Here is a 19046-nt window from a genome sequence, read left to right as displayed (position 1 = left end):
TATAAATATTATTCTTGGATCAGGGGATGTAACCAAAACTAAGACTCTTGGGTATAACTTTACAAAAAAACCCTAACACTTTTAAATCTTGGCTATTTTTGAAATGCAAAAAATAATTAACCCGCGGCATCGCGGTATGTAACTAGTGGATGCTGAAACGGGTCTGATTGTTGAAAACAGTACACTCATGCACTGATATAACTTTAATCCTTTAGTCTTATCAACTCATTCAGTCAATTATACATGAATCATCTATTGTCTGTATTTGAGAGAAAAATGCACTATGCTTGCATGCTTTGGATTCTTGTTTCTAGAACCCTATGTGATTTCTGACCCATAGCAGAACTAATCGTGAACTGTCACCATCTTCTAGTTTAATGAGCTGTACATTTTTTGCCAGAAAATAGCCACGAGCCTGTTGTTGAGCAACCCATTTTAACCCTCGAGCCACATTTTAGTCCGTGACTATAAAGATTAGGCATTTTGATCTGTTAGGGATAGGCATTAAGACAAATCATGAAGAAGCACATTTTGTCATATAATACTGGAAAACGTCGAGATTAGGTATAATCTAGTAGTTGACCGAGGATATCTAGTGTAAGAAACTCGTAATGATGACCGGGGATGTGGTAGAAGTTGACAGGACTGTAGAGACAGTCACCGAGAATTAATTTCTCTTATACGTTTAAAATCTTTGGAGGATAATATTTTGGAAGCCAGAGGATGCCTAACCCTTCATATGCATATGCAACAGTAGCGTCTGCCCTCTTTCAGGAGCAAAACTCTCCACACTCTCATTTTCAAGCAGCCCTTGTTGCTAAAAAGGAATTATTTCTTTGGCATATCCAAGGCAAGGCCTCTATACTGACCACACAAACCATGGCGCTTGAAATCTCAAATGATTGTTTCTTTACGAGTGCACCCACAAGTCCACGAGGGTTCAACCTAGACAACAATACCTGTTAATTTCTATAGAGCACCTACTAGTCCTACCAAAGGGACGTCGACCGATGCTACATATGATCTTGAATCCGAGCCCACCACACCGAAAATATATGAAGATGCAAATCCCAGTATGGATGACTTTGAATTCGGATACAGTCGACGTTTCAATATCGATGATATTCACTCGGGAGACAGTATGAGATTTGACGACGCAATGGAAGATCAACGTAAGCACCGAAGACAACATAAGGAATCATTTCCTGCCATGGCATTTGCGGATGAGTTATTTTTGTCATGGTAAGGTCATGCCACTAAAACCTCCGCCGTGTCACCTACCAATGGCAAATTTGGTAGTCACAGCTCAACTCCGACATCCCCCGAGTCCCAAATAGCAAAAATTAAAATTTCGTTTTCACGACGGATGTGTGGAATCGATGATTTCGATCCATTCATGGCAGCTTTGAAGTTCAAGGGAGAAAGGAAGGGAAAATGGCAGAAAATCAACCATAGACGGGCTCGGTCCATGTCGCCTCTACGAGCCAGCAGTGACTTGATGGGCCGCATTTATCACCAGTGAGAACGATCGGGTCCTATAAGTCAAACTCTTCTAGAGCCCATGGTAAAGGCAGGAGACAATGCCAAAGAAAGTGGAGAGTCTTGTGAGAGAGAAAGCAGACGCGGAGGATGAAAAACTTTCTTCACGGGAGTTTATCTATGAGCAAAAGTGATGAACATAATAATAAGCAAACACAACAAACTGTGGAAGTTTCAAATCAGAAAATTAAGAGGAAATTAAGCATTAAGTCTGTGGGGTTAGTGGCACACAATGAGGAGAAGGGAGTGTCTAAAATAACTAAGGTAACACCGACACATTATATGCCAAAGCTGTCTTTATGCATGGGTTATGGAGCAAAATGTGCTGAGTGAAAAACCCATTTTGTTTGCTGTAGATACTATTTTAGAAGGTTATCCCATTGTGTTTATGGAGATTATGGTATTCAATTCGATGTATGGATTACCTTTTTCCTCTTCCTGTTGTTTGTTTATCATAATTAAAACTTGCATTGCTTTACTGGCTTCTTTAATGGAATAATGGACATGCAGACGTTTCAGACATTGGTTTTTTCTTTTTCTTTTTCCCCTTTCAAGAGCTATATTTTTCTTATTTGTTGCTCGTGATCACATTGAAATTGTACATTCGTTTTCATTTCTCTGGTTATGTGATATTAGACACCGGTCCATCACTGAGAACAGCACAGGAACCACAAGATAATCCCAGAAAAGATCTGAATGATTAAAGTTGATACAGCAAGGATTCGAGCTCTAATATTGAGCTTATGAGAGCTTTGATTGAAATTTTTATATACCACTTCGTAAATGTTTACATAATTTGCAGGATCACATGAAATGGCCACCTCGAATAAAGCATGGAGAGACTAGAAACACGATGGATAATGGCAACCGCATTCATGGAGCTAAATTATAAGTCCTATTTTCTTCTTTTATATTACGGTTTTAGCAAGGAAGAAATTCATTTTTGGATAAAATGTAGGCTTCTATATTTTAAACTCGTGTAGTTAATCATGGAACTTTCATGTTGCAAAGAAATGCCTATTCCAACACTTCAGTCGGCCAAAGCCTCTTCCACCTGAAAACTTCTTCATTGTTATATAGCTTTCTAATCCCTCCATAAAATCCATCTGCCTCATTCCCCTCCTCTCGATGCTCCTTCCTGTTGACCGTAGTGCTTCTCCACCGTGAGCCAGGAGTGTACTGGTGGAACTCCAACACTACAGTTTCTGTTTGCAGAAATTTTATGTTAGTTAGGGACTAAAAGGATTATAAGCAAGCCAAAATTCAACTAGTATGCAGTAGCTTTTCACCTCAGTTGCCTGTAATTGTATGTGTTTGACATTGTGATAGTTTTTGTGGTTTCGGTTTAAAAAAAAACACTTTTAGTTGCGCTCTTAAATAAATAAGTTTTAAAAAGTGTGTTTTCTTAAAACTATTTCGAAATGGATTTTTACATGCAAAATAAATGAAAAACAAGTTTTCATGAATAAAAAGCACGTTATTTTAGCTTCTACAAAACCAAAGTTTCCAATGCAAAAGGAAAAAAAAAAACTATTTGACTAATCAAACAATTTTTTCTATATGATTGGGCAAAAAAAAAAGGCTACCACGATACCACATTATGTGTGCGCATGCATGCCTTTTTTCTCTCTCAGTGACTGGTGATACAAAATTTGGAGTCAAAATCATAATTTGTCCACTTAAGAAAAAGGAATGGACCACAAAAAAAGGGGAACATTAGATGAATTGACATCATTTCTCAAATATGAAAAACGAGACCATTAATTACTAGATTCCTCATGATAGCTAAGTAACCAAAATCAGGCATCTCATTAGCATGCATGCATGACCTATACAAAGTTGCGAATAAATTTGGCTTTTGCAATCACGGATTGAAAACCTATCATCAGTTAACAGAGGGCTAGAACACTAGGAGCTTCACCATTTGTCCATCGTCAAAACAAATGGATAAGAGTTCTATATCCAGTGTAAAACCTAGACTTCACATTTTTTAACAAGACTGGATTCTTTGCAGCACAAATAGAGGCATAAACATTCTCTTTTTATCAAAGTTGCAACTAGTTGGCCAAAAGCAGTTTCTTTTTGGTGAAGTAACTTGACTAGCGGATCATCAAGTGGTGTCTTTAACTTCAAGACAACAGAAGTCCATTAAGCTAGCAAGGATATCAAAAAATTGAATGAAAGATTGGAAGCTTACAATGGGAAATTTATTGCAGCCCCAGCTAGCTGTTCCAACTTAACAAACAAAGGGAGGCCTATAAAAGACATTAAGTTCTTTCTATGTGGTTGGCCATAAATATTCCACTAGACAGAGGTTATCAAAATGTTGGTGGACGCTGTGACATTTTGATAGGGATTTGTCGTTTGGGACCAATCAAATAGTATAACTTAGTGGTCCATAGACTGAAAAATCGAATTCAAGAAAAGGACTTGCCCAAAACCCAAAACTGGGTCCAATCAGTGAAAGTAAACTTTATATTAATCTCATACATATTTTAAAAGGAAAGATGTTAATTGCATCTTTCACTAAAAATGAAAATATTATTCAAGTGCACTGCTTGAAACTCTCTTTCATTCTCTCTTCAAAATGTTTCACCTAATGTTGGTAAACATGAAGCCGGACAAAAACTGTGTTATTTTTGTGTTAAGCAAGATGGTTTAGACAAAATAAAAGCAAGATTCCTCAAAATCTTATCTTCTAGGCAATCACATGGAGCATAAAGTGGTACTTGATACGAAGAAAAGATAAAATGAACTTACCGCTATTATGACACCGACAATAATTTTCATTTCCATCACATGATTCCAAGTGACCTACAACGCCATACCACCAACCTACAGATATTCATGTTAATATTTAATCAAACATTAACATTAAATCGTTTCAAATCTGATTCATATAATTAATATATTCAACATACACTTGTGTCTACATGTTAAAAGGACTCTGCGTTTATGTAGGCAGGTTCTATAGCAAATTCAAAAAGAATGACTTGAATATAAAATAGGGCCTCTGTTGTCTCTAGCTCCTACTGACAAGAAGAGTATTTTGTATGATAAAAAGTTCCCCTAGATTTTAGAGATCAACAATATAAAATTACTTGTCTCCAACTCTTCTTTGTAGTCAATAATGAGCCGATTAAAGCTGAATCATTCTTCTTGTATGGAGTTAATACTCTAATATTCAAATATGTAACCTTGATAAAACATAGAGAAATTCTGATTAGTAGCAAGTTACTGGTGTGGAGAACAAACCATAAGGAAATTCTTTGTTTCTTCTCCACTGAATCTCAATGTGATCGCCAGGGAGTAAATCATGCAAGTAATCAGAGATGTGTAGATCATGTGGAGAGGTGTCAACAGATGGCGCTCTAAGCTTTCCATGGCCATTCATTATTTTTACATAGAAACAACATCTTTTACAGAAAAAGAAAAAGCTAATTTAAGAATCTACAACGCCCATTTGGATAGTAGCTATGATGTCCAAAAGTAAAAAATCTTTTGAGAATCATGGCCAAGAAGAAAATTATTTCGATCACCTGGCTTGAAATGTATCCGTCCGGGGATCATAGTTAAGTTCAGCGTCATAGCATGATAACATGAATCCAACGTGCCCGTTCTGGAATACAACACAAGAACTTTTACTACCAGGGATGAAAATTCATAAAGCCCAACACATCAATCCTCTGGAGGCTACTGAGTTAAGAGCACAATTATAGATTTTGTAGCCTTGAGGAAGAAAGAATTATTCAGTTTTTAAGTAAAATTAAAGCTAATTAATTAATGGAAACAAAAAAGAATACGATCATGATCAATACCTCACGGTTAAAGACTTGAGCAGGGAACCAGAACTTGCCAGTCTCAAGAGCAAGGTACCAGGACATGATTGAATTAACAGGCAAAGAACTCCTCTGCCTGCTATTGTTAACGGGATCGACCTTAGGTGTACTCCATGAAGAAGGCCAAAAAATGGACAGAAGCCTCATAAACCATTTTGGCTTGCCTTGTTTGCAACTCCCGAGATCCTTTCTCGAAGCTAAATGCCATTGCCACTCCCTATAAGCAGCGGGGCTAATTACCCTGCCCCATTTATGCTTCATATGTTTTTCCCATAAATGATCACTCACACACCTTTCCCTCAAAGAAGTACAGACACCTGCCATGCTGCAGAGCCCAGCAGGAGGTAACCTCTCAAGAACACATTCCAAGGCCAGTTCAGGCAAGTCCAAAACAGACATCCCTCCAGTCTCATCACCAAGAGCGTTTTTTTCTGCTCTTGCACTTGAACTTGGACTCATCTTCTTAATTGATGTTTTTAAAGGAATTATATTGATATAAAAAACTTTCAAAAGGGTATTCCTCAATGAACCTAAATAAGAGAAGAGAAACAAGTCCTTCAAGAACCAGAATGACAACAATCTTATTTCACTTGCCCATAGAAGCAAAGGCTTGAGAGGGAGGGGCTTTAAAAACAGGATGAAGGAGAAACAAGTGATGAAGAAGTAAAGTAGCATTAGAGATAAAAGGTATTGTATTGCGGGTCAAACTCAAGTTTGGCATAAATTGTTAGATAAAGTAGTGGAAGATCAATAGAAGAACCAATAATGGGAAAAAAGCAATGGTAAATAAAATAGAGAGGGGGGAAGTTAAAGGAAACCCATTTGTGTGTTCTCTTCTCCTTCCTCCTCCAACAACAACAGCACTCGCATTAAAAAAACAAAACAAGATTGATTTTAACAAAGTAGGATCTTGTAAAAAGGAATAATCTTTTCTTTCATAAAATGGGGTTTTATTGGTATAGAGAAAGCCCACCAAACCCACTAGTGGGCCTCCTCCTTCGTAAAAGTCTAAATTAAATTAAAAAGAAAAATGAAATCTTTCTTCTATCTATAAACACCCCAAAGAACAGACTTTTTTCACTTGTGTGAGATGTCAATTGTCACATAAACCAATTCAGGAATCCAAAATGAAATTGTGGAATCCTCAACTCTTATCTCCTTTACGAACACCACTGCACCACAATATGCTACTTAGTACTAGGGGTGTTCACGGTCCGGTTCGGTCCGGTTTTAACCCAAAAATTCAACCGAACCGGAAAATAATATTCTTTATTAATATAACCCGAACCGAACCGAGAACCGATTCAAACCGAACCGAGAACCGGTTCAAACCGAACCGGTTTTGTTCGGTTCGGGTCGGTTTTTTAGCATAAAAACCAGAAAAACCGGACTGATCTTCATCACTGGTGATGAGAACCATTCAGAAAGAACTCCGACTCCAAGTGAAGGCGGCTGCTTTGCTTCTCGATAGCCAGTCCGAGACTGACTCTCCTTCGCTCTTGATGGCAGCTGGATTGCCTAGTTCAATGGTTGCTACTTGCTATCTTGCAGCAGTCTTGTATTCGCCTTTCATCCCATCTATCCTTGTAATGTCGACTCTGGTATTCTCGTTCCTGGTACGACTAGCTTTCCGACAATATATTCAAGATGATGGTTCCCTCACATCTGGACTGTGAAACTAGAAGGGAAAGTGGAAAGGGGAAGGCTGGGAAGTGGAAAGGAGAAGGCTGAGTGGAGAAAGTGAGTGATTTAAGGGTGAAAAGGAAATTTGGTTCTCATCACCAGTGGAGAAAGTGAGTGATTCCAGGCTGAAAAGGAAAGGGGAAGGGGAAAAGGGGAAGGCTGGGGGGGGTTGGCGGCTGGAAAGTGGGATTTAGGGTTATGGATGGTTCTTTTTATACTTTTTTTTAAACCGGTTCGGTTTAGTCCGGTTCAATCGGTTTAAGCTTTTTAAAATTGGAACCGAACCGGACCGGGTGGTTTTTTTTTAATTTTTTAATCGGTTTATTCGGTTTTTTATCGGTTCGGTTTTTTCGGTTAATTTTGTTCTCGGTTTTTCCGGTTTTTTCAGTTTAATCGGTTGATCGGTTTTTTTGAACACCCCTACTTAGTACAGACAGCTTAAACAGCTGTCAATCAAAAAAAGAGGAAATGGGGGTTGTATTAGATGAACCTAAGAGGAGAACTAATGAAGGTGGTGGGGTATTCAGATCTGATACGGGCCTCTGACACATGAAGATCCCAATAAGAATATAAACTTGAAAAAAAAAAAAAACTATTACCAGAGCAGGATAAGAAAGGCTAGATACAGAGACCCATATCTCTCTAAAGATCTGAAATCCGGCGAGTAGAAACACGAAAGAAACGAGCTTTAAGCTTTAAAAACAACAAGTTATGAGATACAGATCTGGTTAGATGAGATGAACCACAATTAGGTGCACCCAACAAGCTACCCAGACCTGTTTAAAATCTAAAAACCAAAGACACAAGAAACACTAGTAGAAAATAAAAAGATGAGAAAAAGGTGCGGAGGGAGAGAATTTATTGAAGAAGATGATTGATCAGAAATGTGTGGTCCCCTTTATTCACCCTAATCCATCATTTTCTTTCATCAAACTCTGCTCCACCTCCCATTTAAGAGCCTCTCTCTCTTCCCTATATAGCAAAGTACTAGCAATGGATAGTATTTATGTGATCGAGTGAACGAGAGGTTATGGTTAAAGTGATTTCTTTTTTGGGCGTGGATGCGAAGCAAAACTGTTACTCAAATCCATCCTTATTTCTTCAATTGCTGTGTTCTTTCTTTCTTTTTCTGAACATGGAAAAAAATAAAGATGGAGGGAAATTTACGTGACCAAGAAAAGGAAACGGTTAGGATAGCAGGAATCAGAATATCAAATATGCAATTAGTGGTTCAGCAGGTTTGTGGGTTGTCATTATGCAAGCGAGCAAGGCTTCTTAACATCTGCCCCGTTGGTCAAGGATTTTTTTTAAAAAAATATATTTTACTTGCATTGTCGTTGTTATTTCTTTTGTTTTTCCTCCCTTCTTTCTCTTTCTTTCTCTTTTCCAGCTCAACCTTGCGTTCATGATTGGAAATTATTATGCGAATTGGGTTCGCAGAGGGTAAAATTATGAAGAAGGTTTGTTTATTTTATTATTTTAAAAAAATTAAACCAATATATAAGAAATGAGATTTATCATTATTGATTGATTTAAAAATATATCTTATTGTCAGGAAAAAAATTATAAATCTCCTTTTGGCATCCTAGATTCCAGAACATATTTATAGTTGCATTACTATTTATGCATCTCATGCACTTATAATTGCACATGGTATGCTTGAAAGTTATAAGGCTAATCCCGTCACTTTACATCGTCACTCTTGTCTTTAAACGTCGAACATTTAATTTATTAGAAGTACACGACTGAACCGAGACAAGTAGCTAACTTGAAATGTCGGTTATGTAAATGAGTAGTTATTCATTTATATATATATATATATATAAGTGAAAATTATTTTTTAAAAAACAATAATTGATACAGTAAGAAAAAAAAAAAGACATGTTAGCTAATAAATAAACAGTAATAATAAAAATAGATAAAAATAAAATAAAAATATCAATATTGTAACATTGATTGAAATTAATTTTTTTTAAAAAAACAAGGTCATACTAACTTAGATTTATTAGATTTTTTTTTCAGTACTAACTAGAGGTATGTTTATTTTATATGAAAATATATTATTTTATAAAAAAAAATAGTTTTTTTTTAGTGAAGGTGAAATTATTGTACTGAGTTGTTGTTGTTGTAGTAGTTGTGAAAACTGTGTTTATATATATATATGAGAATCTAAAATAAATATGCAACAAAATAAAATCTAATATTTGTGATGATTATTCTGTAGAGAAACAATTCATGTCATTTTTATATATATAAAAAATAGATCGTGTGAATATTTATAATAGAATAGAATACTATATAATAAAAATGAGGTATTACAATGTCGTTTTCACTTTAAAACATCGTTTTTTCACTTGACAAAACGCACACACCATTAGACTGTATAAGCGAATCCAGAACGTGCAAATTAAAATAATTAAAAATAAACATATATTTCTCTTATTTAGAAATTCCTCGTATTAAAAAAACCCATTAATCTTAAATTTGAAAAATAAAAAAAAATAATGATAAAAATAAAAGGAAGAGAGAGAAATTAAAGAAAGGGGAACTTTCTAGGCGACCGCATCGATCAAAATGTCCATCATTTGAAGCTATCACTGTCATGAATTTTTTAAATCGATTTGAAAGTCTAGATCTGAAAACTTTTGAACCTGTTTTTTGTGTCTATTAATCATTTCAATCTGGTTTTTAAAATTATTTTTGGATGATTAGTGCAGTTCAAATACATTTAATTTTTTTAATTTAAATTATTATTTTATATATTTTTTAATTTTTTATATGTTAATATAAAAAATAAATTCTTCAAAATAAAAAATATTATTTTAATATATTTTTAAATTAAAAATATTTCAAAAAAAACCTCAAACAAAACTTTAAATATTAAATAAGAATTTAAAGACATTTTTTTTAATGAAAAAAAAGTGGTGACTTGACTTCAATGTCACACCATCAACACTTACAGACTATTTAAAAAAAAAAATTAAGTTTTTTAGTTTTTTAATTTTAAATTATTTTTTATAATTATAAATTATTTTGATATATTAATATTAAAAATAAATTTTTTAAAATAAAAAAGTATTTAAAAAAACAATTAATTTCTTAATTTCAAACACTCTCTTATTTATGTTTAGACGCATTTAAGCCTGCAAATTGAATTTTTATTTTTTAATTTTTTTTGAATTTATAACATTTATTTTACTACTCTCAAAGATTTTTTTTTAACAGACTATTTTTTTTTATGTAATGTCATGTGTAGTCATTCTTGACAATGTTTTTTAACTTGAACTATTATAGTTCTTTTAAATAAAAAAACTGTTACTATAACAAAATATAATTATTTACTGTACAATGAAAAAAAAAAATATCCAAGATTTTGGCTTTTAGATTCAAAGACAATAGAAAAAATAATGTATATAATTTTGCTTGAAACTAAAATATTTTTTATTGAATGGAGAAAATAGGGCAATTAAAAATAAAAAAAATATGTAAAAAAAATATTTCAACACAAAAAAATGCATTAAAAGCATGAATCTAATAATTTTTCATCAAGAAAAAAATATAAGGGGCCGGGTGTTACAAGACAAAGGGGTATCAAACTATTCTGGGTGATATGGTAACTAACAAATGTGAATAATTTTTAACAAAATATTTTTTTAAAAAAAAAATAAGAAAAACAAGCTTGATTTTAAGCCACGCACGTGAAAATCATGAGGGGGTGCCGGATGTCACTTTATGCTAATTTGCCAAAAAAAAAAAAGAAAAGGAACAACTGTGACAGAAATCTAGGATCCAATTCCCGAAAGCTAACCTTTGAGGAGGAAGGATACTGCCTGCAGGCTTGCAAGGAGCGCACCGCTGCCCTTGCCTTGTAGCTGCAATTCACCTTATCCTGCGCACACCATTAGGTGCCCTTAATTACCTCCCAAGTTTCTTCCTGCAAATTCCATGGGGAACTTCAAGGATCACTCTCATATCGTTCTTAAAGATTGTTCATGAAATCTTAATCTCTAGTTCCAACCAAAGATGAATAATGAGGTGGTGGTGGTGATAATTAGGCATTATTTTTTTAATCTAAATGATAAAAAATGATGAAATTGCTTTTTTTTTTTTTTTTACATTAGTTGAATAAAATATATTAATGATAACATAGGGCTAAACTATATATTTTTTGAATTTATGTAACCGGGTCTAATAGTTTTTTTTTTAAAAAAATTATCTTGCACCTAAATAAAGAATAAAAAGAATTACAAAAAAAAAAAAAAAAACCCATAAAAAGGCCAGCATATTCAAGCCTATTAAAAAATTAATTCAGGCAAGTAGGCTTAGTGACCTAGGCCCACACCCTAAGTAGAGTATTGTTTGTCTTATTTTTTTAAGAGCAAATGATATGTCACTTGTGTTTACTCAGATATTGTGACTAAAAAAATCAGTGCAAACATTTTGCTCAAAAGTTCTATTTTATAACCTATTTTAACAAAACAAAAAAACTTTATAAATATCCTCTCAACACCTCGAAATTAATTTACCAACCAATCATAAACCCTCAAAATACAAAATTAAATAGGATTAGATTTTTTTTTCATTGACTTTTAAGTAATATTAAGATATGAACCAACTACCATCACTTCTTTTATCGATTGGAACTCGTGTTCAACATTATCAACTAATTTAGTTTACTCTGTTATGTTTATTTACCTATTTAAATTTGATAGGTCAACCAATTTAAGGGTTTGAATCCTGAAATTGACTTAATGATGAATTAGATTAAGCTAATTAACGTCATCTCCCTCTCAAAAGTCAAAATTCAACGACGAACAGGATAAAAATCCCCCAACGTGAGATCAACTCTTCGAACATTCTGTATTATAATTTGCTTTTTTAATAAAAAAAAATTAAAAAAATTGGTGTTCCTCCCCATTGTTTTAACATCTGGAACCCTTCAGCTTCAATTTGACTCGAGAAGAGGAGGCCGCTATAAGATAGCATGCGAGAATGAGGATTTTCAAATGCAATAACTGAATGATTTGATACGATGTGAAAGCAATATATATTTATTATCCAAATTAAAAACCCACAAAATACTCCAAATCCACTGTGAATCAACTATCTTGGAATTACAAAATGTCAAAGAAATCTCATTTCTTAAAATTTACAATTATAACCCCGTTGTGTTCCAATGAAAACCGGTTAGAATTTAAATATTTTTATTTAAAATTAATATTTTCATGTTTTTAAATTATTTTAATGTGTTGATATAAAAAAATATTTTTTAAAAAATAAAAAATAATATTTTAATATACTTTTAAATTAAAAATAATTTTTAAAAACAACCATTTAAACAATACAGGAACATGGGTTAAATAATAGGTGACCGTTAATTAACATATTTTATTGATGAATCCTAGGGAATTTCTTAATCATGATGGTGGGTAAGATACCAAGATCAAGATGAGCACTAGAGCTAGCACAGTTCAGGACAAAAAAAGGAGATTTATTTGTAACAAATTGATCTTTGAGTGTGGGTTTATGATGATGACACATTAATAATTTGGATCCATAATGGAGAACAGATGAGATAAAAGTGATGCTTAAAGCACCGAGCTTGTCTACCATTTCATCCCAGGTCCTTTTCAGCAGAGCTGCAAGGGTGTATCCTTTCTCTATCAGTAATTGCATGTTGCAAATATAATGAAATATTTTGTTTAATCATGTCGGCACTCAGAAATTACAAAACTATAGGGCTAATGCACTTTCTGCAGGCACGGTCACAAGGAACAAGATACATCTGTTCTTTATTAGCATCCTAGTACAGGAATTACTAAAGTTATAATTAAGAACACAAGGCTACTACTTGCTGTCGTCGAACCAGGAAAGGCCCAGGACACCACCTTAGGGTTTATCTACCTAAAAGACCACTTGTTATACAGTGAATCCAGCATCCAATGATCTAATAAACAAGTATTCTTAACATCTCAACTTTTATGGCCTTGGCATGATGTGGTTAGATTGTTTTATATTTGTGTCCACTGGGAGCAAATGGGTGACGATCAAATTGTTGGTTCGAGCCTTTTGGAGTGGATCATGGAGTGGTCAGACAAAAAAGCTTGATAACAGAACTTGAAGGAGTTGGAATGGTGGATAAAGTTAGACCTACCAAGCTAGAGTTCCAAGCCACAAGCTAGATTGACACCATGAAAAGCAACATTTCGTTGGTGGGTGGAGTGGTTAGCTGGTGATGCAATGTGATATTAAAGAAAAACACAGCACAAGATCATGAAAGCAAGTTGACGTCAAACTAGATATGGTATAAATTGCAGCATTTCTTCTGGTATGGTATAAAGAGCCATTGATGGTAAATGGTGGGGATCGAACAAACCATGACTTCTCGACACCACCAACTTCTTTTTAGCCAATGGCATCCAAAACCAAGACGGGTGTCAATGTGGCATTCAGCCAAGTAGCATAAAAGAAAATCATGAACCCTGGGAATCTTGTCTGAACAGAAACCCAGTTTGATTGCCTCGAGTTCTTTCCTGCTGGCATTTATGACATACCCCACAGGGAGGTGGGTTTTCTCTCTTCTTTCCCTCTCGCTGAGACTCTCCATGGATGAGGAAGCAAATAGCATATGAGTGGGAAAGAGAGACTTGATGAAGGTGTCATCATGCGGATCATAGATGAGGTAAAAGGGCATTTAGGCATCTTTTGCTTTAGTTACTTAAGGATTTCCATAAGGTACATAATCTTTTGATGCCTTGTCCCCTAAAGTTTAAGCATCTCATCCATCAAACCCAGCAGCCTTTGAAGAAGCTACCCCACCCATTTTGGCAAGACAAGTGATCGCTCGATCGTGAACCAAATACCAATGAATGAATGCTGCTTTAAAGTAGCATCTGGCAAGGGTGGGAAAGGACCATCGTACCTAACTCATAGTCGGGCTTTCTAGGTTTTCCTTTTCCTTGTCGGAGGCCCGGTGGATGCAGGTCAATCTCCTCTGTTGTTAAATCCCACTCCATCCTTCTAGGATTGGAAGAGAGATTTCCCAAAAAAAATCTCGAGAGGCCACCGAGTCTATATCTCAATAAGAATCTCCAATCAGAAATTTCTATTTGCTAACAGAGCTGTTCTTCTCCATTGTTGAATCCCATTCCACTTCGAGACCTCCCAGTAAGAAATTTCCCCTCTTTTATTGGTCTTAACAAGTGGGAGGAGTGATTAGATGCGGTCTATATGAGCTTCCAAGACGCTAATCCCTAGCCCATTAAGAAAAAAAGAAAGAATAAATGTTGACTCCAAGTCCGTTCAGATTGAAGGCCGTCCTAGTTAAAACTCAATTGAGTTAGTTTCAAGCCCAGATCCCAAATCCATCTGAAGATACACTCCAACAATTTGACAAGACAGCGTTAGATTTTGCCCTCCCTCGAACTAATCGACTACGATTTCTTGGCACCCACACTGTAGTTTTCCCAAGGAAAGACGCTGGTTGAGCACTGAATCGACCAGGTTTAAAATAGTTAAGTTTAAAACTTGATTTGGATTCGATTCTAGATCGACAAACAGCTAGATTTACCTGCTAGATCAAGCGAGGTTTTTATGGATCGCTGAGTCAGCCCATGATTGATAAATAGAGAAGGCGAGTCTCTCAGTCCAAAAAAAGTCTTAGGATTAACATGATTTGTATGCAGTTTCTTCATCACTGGCATGATCAACTCATTGATAAGGAAGAAAATAAGTGGTAAACAAGATTGCACGAGGTATTGCAAATTACTATTATGGGCTAATTACTAGGCTGCATCACTGGGAAAGCTTGGTTACTATTTGGGCCTTTAAGCTTCTCCAGCGACCGAAAATATAAATTTGTTCGGGCCTCAGTTATTCAGATGTCGTAAAATTACGTAATTTGAAAAAGTGGCTGGGCTTGCAGAAAACGAATACCACGTTATTGGTGGAGGATAGATGAGAAATAAATATGATTTTTTAGAAATATATTAAAATAATAATTTTTATTATTTTTTAAGTTTTAATTTTTATATCAATACATTAAAATCATAAAAAAAAATTAAAAACATTTTTTAAATACAAAAACAAAAACTCTTCTAAGTACCTTTTAATAGCATCGATCGAGATACAAAGTGTATCACATTATATCAAACAACATGCTTAAAAATTGAATAATAAATAGTTTAATTTGGAATAGATATATATGTGTTCCAAGTAGTTGGATTGAATGTTTTAACATGTTCGGTTGAAATTGAATGGATTTTTACTATTTTTTTTTTATTAAAGAGGATGTCCAAGCTAGCTTTCACGCACCTCAACTAATTCCACGACCCTGAAGTTAATAACTATATAAGCCTCCAGTAGCCATCATATTAGCAACCACGTGGCTTGAATCTAAGATCATGAGGGGACAAACTTTTTGATCCCAAGCTCTTATTACTTGCCACCTTCTAGATTTTTACTAATTTTTTGAATATAAGCCAATGCTTTTTATTTGAAAGAAAAGCAAAGAAACACTATCAACCTTAACCACCATCCCAATGAACCTCAAAGAGAAGACTGAATTTATGAGGTGAATATTTTTTCATATTTTTTTCCAATTGATTTAAGCCATCGACACGACACAACGATCCATTCATTGATTTGGTAAAATTTAGGCAAAAATAAACACGAATATAGACAATATATATGTGAATAGTAACAAAAAAACAAAAGATATTGCGTAAATACGAATGAAATAGAGGGACTAATATGATCAATTATCAAAACTACAGAGACACAATTTGAATTTATCCTTTAATCTACCGGTAAGCTATAACTAATATTGTAACCTCAATCATTCCACAAAATTCGAGCATATATAGTCTAATTCTTTTCCACCAAAAAATAAACTTGTAAGTTTGGATCTCCATCCTCCAAGCTCTAAATTATAGAGAAATTATGATTCAAATTTTTTGTTACATGTACTCATAACCATATATGTTTAAAGCAGAGAAGGATGAGGCAAGCTTCATTTCAAGTTCTGGTAAGAAAATGAAAAAGAAAAAGAAAAAGAAAACAGCATTAGCATAAAAAGGGAAAAAAAAAGCTTACACAAGAAGAAGGGAAACAAATTCGAGGCATGACAAAGAATCGCATTATAGAACAATCCCAAAGCAATCTTTAACACGAAAAATCTTCCTTTTTCCCCTCTCTTTATACATTGCCTAAGCCAATGGCTAAACGGGTTACTATTTTCACCTTTTTTTTAATGGGCCTCTTTTCTTCTTTTTCAGATAAAAACTGAAGGTAAATCTCTAGATTCCACATGATCATGAATGTCAAACTTAAAGCATGACATGATTGCTCAATTCCATCCTCCACTTATTTTCTCTGAACCCTCTCTTTCATTCTTCTTTTTTCTCCTTTTAAAGGAGGAAGAATAATTGATCAGCGGTCAATGGCCAGTGACCAAATACTAATTTCTCTCTGCTGCGATATTTCTTTCTTGTTTCACTTACTTTAAGACGTTCTGCACGGTACAGTATTCCAAAGAAAAGCTTGAGTAAATCGTGAAACTAATATTTCATGTTTCTTTATTGACATTAGCATTTCTTTTTCCCGAGAGAGTGAAGACAGACAAGCGCGTTCTTTGCGTGGAAGACAGTGAATGAATAGAGCAGGCAATAAAAAGCTTCTTTGGGAGCTAGATGCCCTTGTGAATTTACTATAGAGCATTGAGCAAGAATATATATAGCTAAGGCAGCGATGTCCTGTATATGTGATCAGGTTTAGATGAGAAAACTAATTGGAGTTTAAGCGCTTAGTTACTGCATTGCCATTCATATACTTAGTTTTTATAACACATTGAAAGTTTTTTCTTCTGCTCTTAGTATATAGTGTACGTAACATGTAGTTCTTGAAGGTAACAGCTATCCCATATTTGATTAAGGAAAAGTTAAAGGATTTTGGAAGAAAAGGAAAACAAGGCTGATAGAGTACTCTAGCTAGTTCTTAATCAATGTCGGAGAAGCCGGTATTTTGCTTCAGGTCTGTGAGGAAAGAAAAGAAAAGAAAAAAGAAGAAATTTCTTCCTTTGCTGCTAATTAACATGAAGTAGCTTAAATCCAACTGAACTTTGAGCTACTTGTGTACATATGTAGCTCCTCTTCTGATAGCTCTTACAGACAACATCTAGATCCTATTGTAGAAGCTAATCAAAGGAGACACTACAATATTATTCCTGCTATTCAATCGCTTCTGGATGCAGCCTTTTGTTATCAATGATAGGGACTCCAAAAAGCTTCACTGGACTCGATGATTCCTCAGTACTAAATGTCAATGAATGCTTACCCAAAACACCATTCTTAGCCCTTTGAACGCCAAAACAAATGGTTTGATCTTGACATGAAGAACCCGGCTCTATAAGCTTAGGTACTGTGTTGTAAGCCTTTTGCTCATAGGGCACTGGTTTTGCATGGTTTTGGATGAAGTAGATGATGTCATTATAGAGATTCTTCATGTGAGAGAGTTCTGATAAAAGCATACAGTTTTTCCTTCTCAGTCGCTGGTTATCTTCTGAGAGGGCAGTTAGGATGTGATCAACACTTGGTTTCGGAGATGGAAATGGAGGATCAATCCAACCAAAACCATGATCTTCTGATTGGAGAAATTGGGTTGCTTGGTCAGGGTAGTGTTGGTACTGATGGTGCTGGGATGTTTTTCTCCTGTGAATCTCAGATAGCAACTGCTTTGCTCCTTTTCTGAAGTACTCATTTGCAAACTCCCATCTGTCAGTTACTACCTTCTTGAATCCCTGCAAGGTATTAACAGAAGAATAAGAGAAAGACAAGAAAAGAAAGATCCTCAAGTAAAAATATTAAACTGGTTTCGTGAAAGCTGGTTTATTTAGAAAGCTTTGTCATCTAATACGGATTACCATATATTAAATACTAACACGCTATATATATCTTGGGCAGAATATTTATGTTTAGCTGGGATTGATATGTCCTTCAGTATTTTGTATTTTGGTGCTCTAGATCATATATAGTGCTTAAGATCTTCAAAAGTAGAGTGGTGTAGGATGAAGAGATTTTGAGTAAAATTACTGGTAGATGTCAAGCTATCTAAAATGAGAGCGACCTGCCTACTTGGAAAAACTAAGAAACTCCCTGGAAAAGCAGCCATGTTAGTTAGCACAGCTTTTACCTTGCTGCTCATTAACCAGTAGACTCTAGAGATGATTTTAGAAGTACCCTTGACCGAGTGAGATAGAGGGCGAGAGAGGGAGAGGGAGAGGGAGAGGGAGATGCTCACGTAGGTGTTGAGCTGCCTGACAAAGCTTGAGAAGTTGTTGTGCTTGAAGTAATTGGGGAGGAGTTCCCTAGCAAACTCAGGAGGTCTCCACACGACAAAGGTGGTTTCATCATCACCCCAAGACACAACATGGTCTGTAAGAGGGTCATCAACTAGCTGGTAAGTTTTTGTTAAGAAGGGTGCAGGAACTGCCTTTTGAGACTCCACAGTAAACACCATCTCTTCAAACCTATCCACTGTAAATGCCATTATCAGCTGGGAATTAAACTAGAGGAAGCAGATGATATGCACTTCTTCTACAAGTACGATTTTTACCCTCAATATTCACAACTGCAAGTCCAATGTGTTTAAAGAAGCTCCTCTCTCTCTCTCTCTCTCCCTCTCCCTCTCTCTCTCTCTCATTATAATTTTCTAACTTTATGAAACAGAAACATATGGCCATGTCACTAAAATAAAAGCCACTCTTTGCTCTCTCTTTCTCTCTCATCGTAGTTTCTAACTTTAAGAAGCATATGACCATGTCAGTAAATTATAGTATTGAACTTTTCTCGAAATACTATAATTATAAGATCCAATATGAGCACTTAATTAGCTATTGATTGTTCCTTTGCGCCTTGGCTGCAGTACTATTAGCAGCTAGCAGGCGGGGAAAGATGCATCCTTTTTTTCTTTGAAGTGAGTGGAGGAAGA

At 35.0% G+C, this 19046-nt stretch overlaps 2 protein-coding genes across 2 annotated transcripts; both read right to left on the bottom strand.

The window, feature by feature from the left end:
* Positions 1-2421: 2421 nt before the first annotated feature.
* LOC118027609 (F-box protein At2g32560) lies at positions 2422-6570 on the bottom strand. The gene is made up of 6 exons (XM_035031003.2): positions 5358-6570; positions 5079-5158; positions 4990-5013; positions 4795-4943; positions 4300-4374; positions 2422-2744 (listed from the first exon to the last, which is right to left on the bottom strand). Exons 1-6 carry the CDS (start codon positions 6051-6053, stop codon positions 2557-2559), a joined length of 1212 nt encoding a protein of 403 aa, XP_034886894.1. The 5' UTR covers positions 6054-6570; the 3' UTR covers positions 2422-2556.
* A 10538-nt stretch (positions 6571-17108) lies between these two features.
* On the bottom strand, positions 17109-18766 carry LOC118027635 (heat stress transcription factor B-4). Its single transcript, XM_035031032.2, has 2 exons — positions 18357-18766; positions 17109-17856 (listed from the first exon to the last, which is right to left on the bottom strand). Exons 1-2 carry the CDS (start codon positions 18603-18605, stop codon positions 17287-17289), a joined length of 819 nt encoding a protein of 272 aa, XP_034886923.1. The 5' UTR covers positions 18606-18766; the 3' UTR covers positions 17109-17286.
* Between the last annotated feature and the right edge of the window lie 280 nt (positions 18767-19046).

The sequence above is a fragment of the Populus alba genome, chromosome 9 (genome assembly GCF_005239225.2).
Source record: "Populus alba chromosome 9, ASM523922v2, whole genome shotgun sequence".
In the NCBI taxonomy this organism is placed as follows: Eukaryota; Viridiplantae; Streptophyta; class Magnoliopsida; order Malpighiales; family Salicaceae; genus Populus; species Populus alba.
The sequence above is the reverse complement of the archived record's forward strand: the minus strand, read 5'-3'. Positions and strand labels throughout refer to the sequence as shown.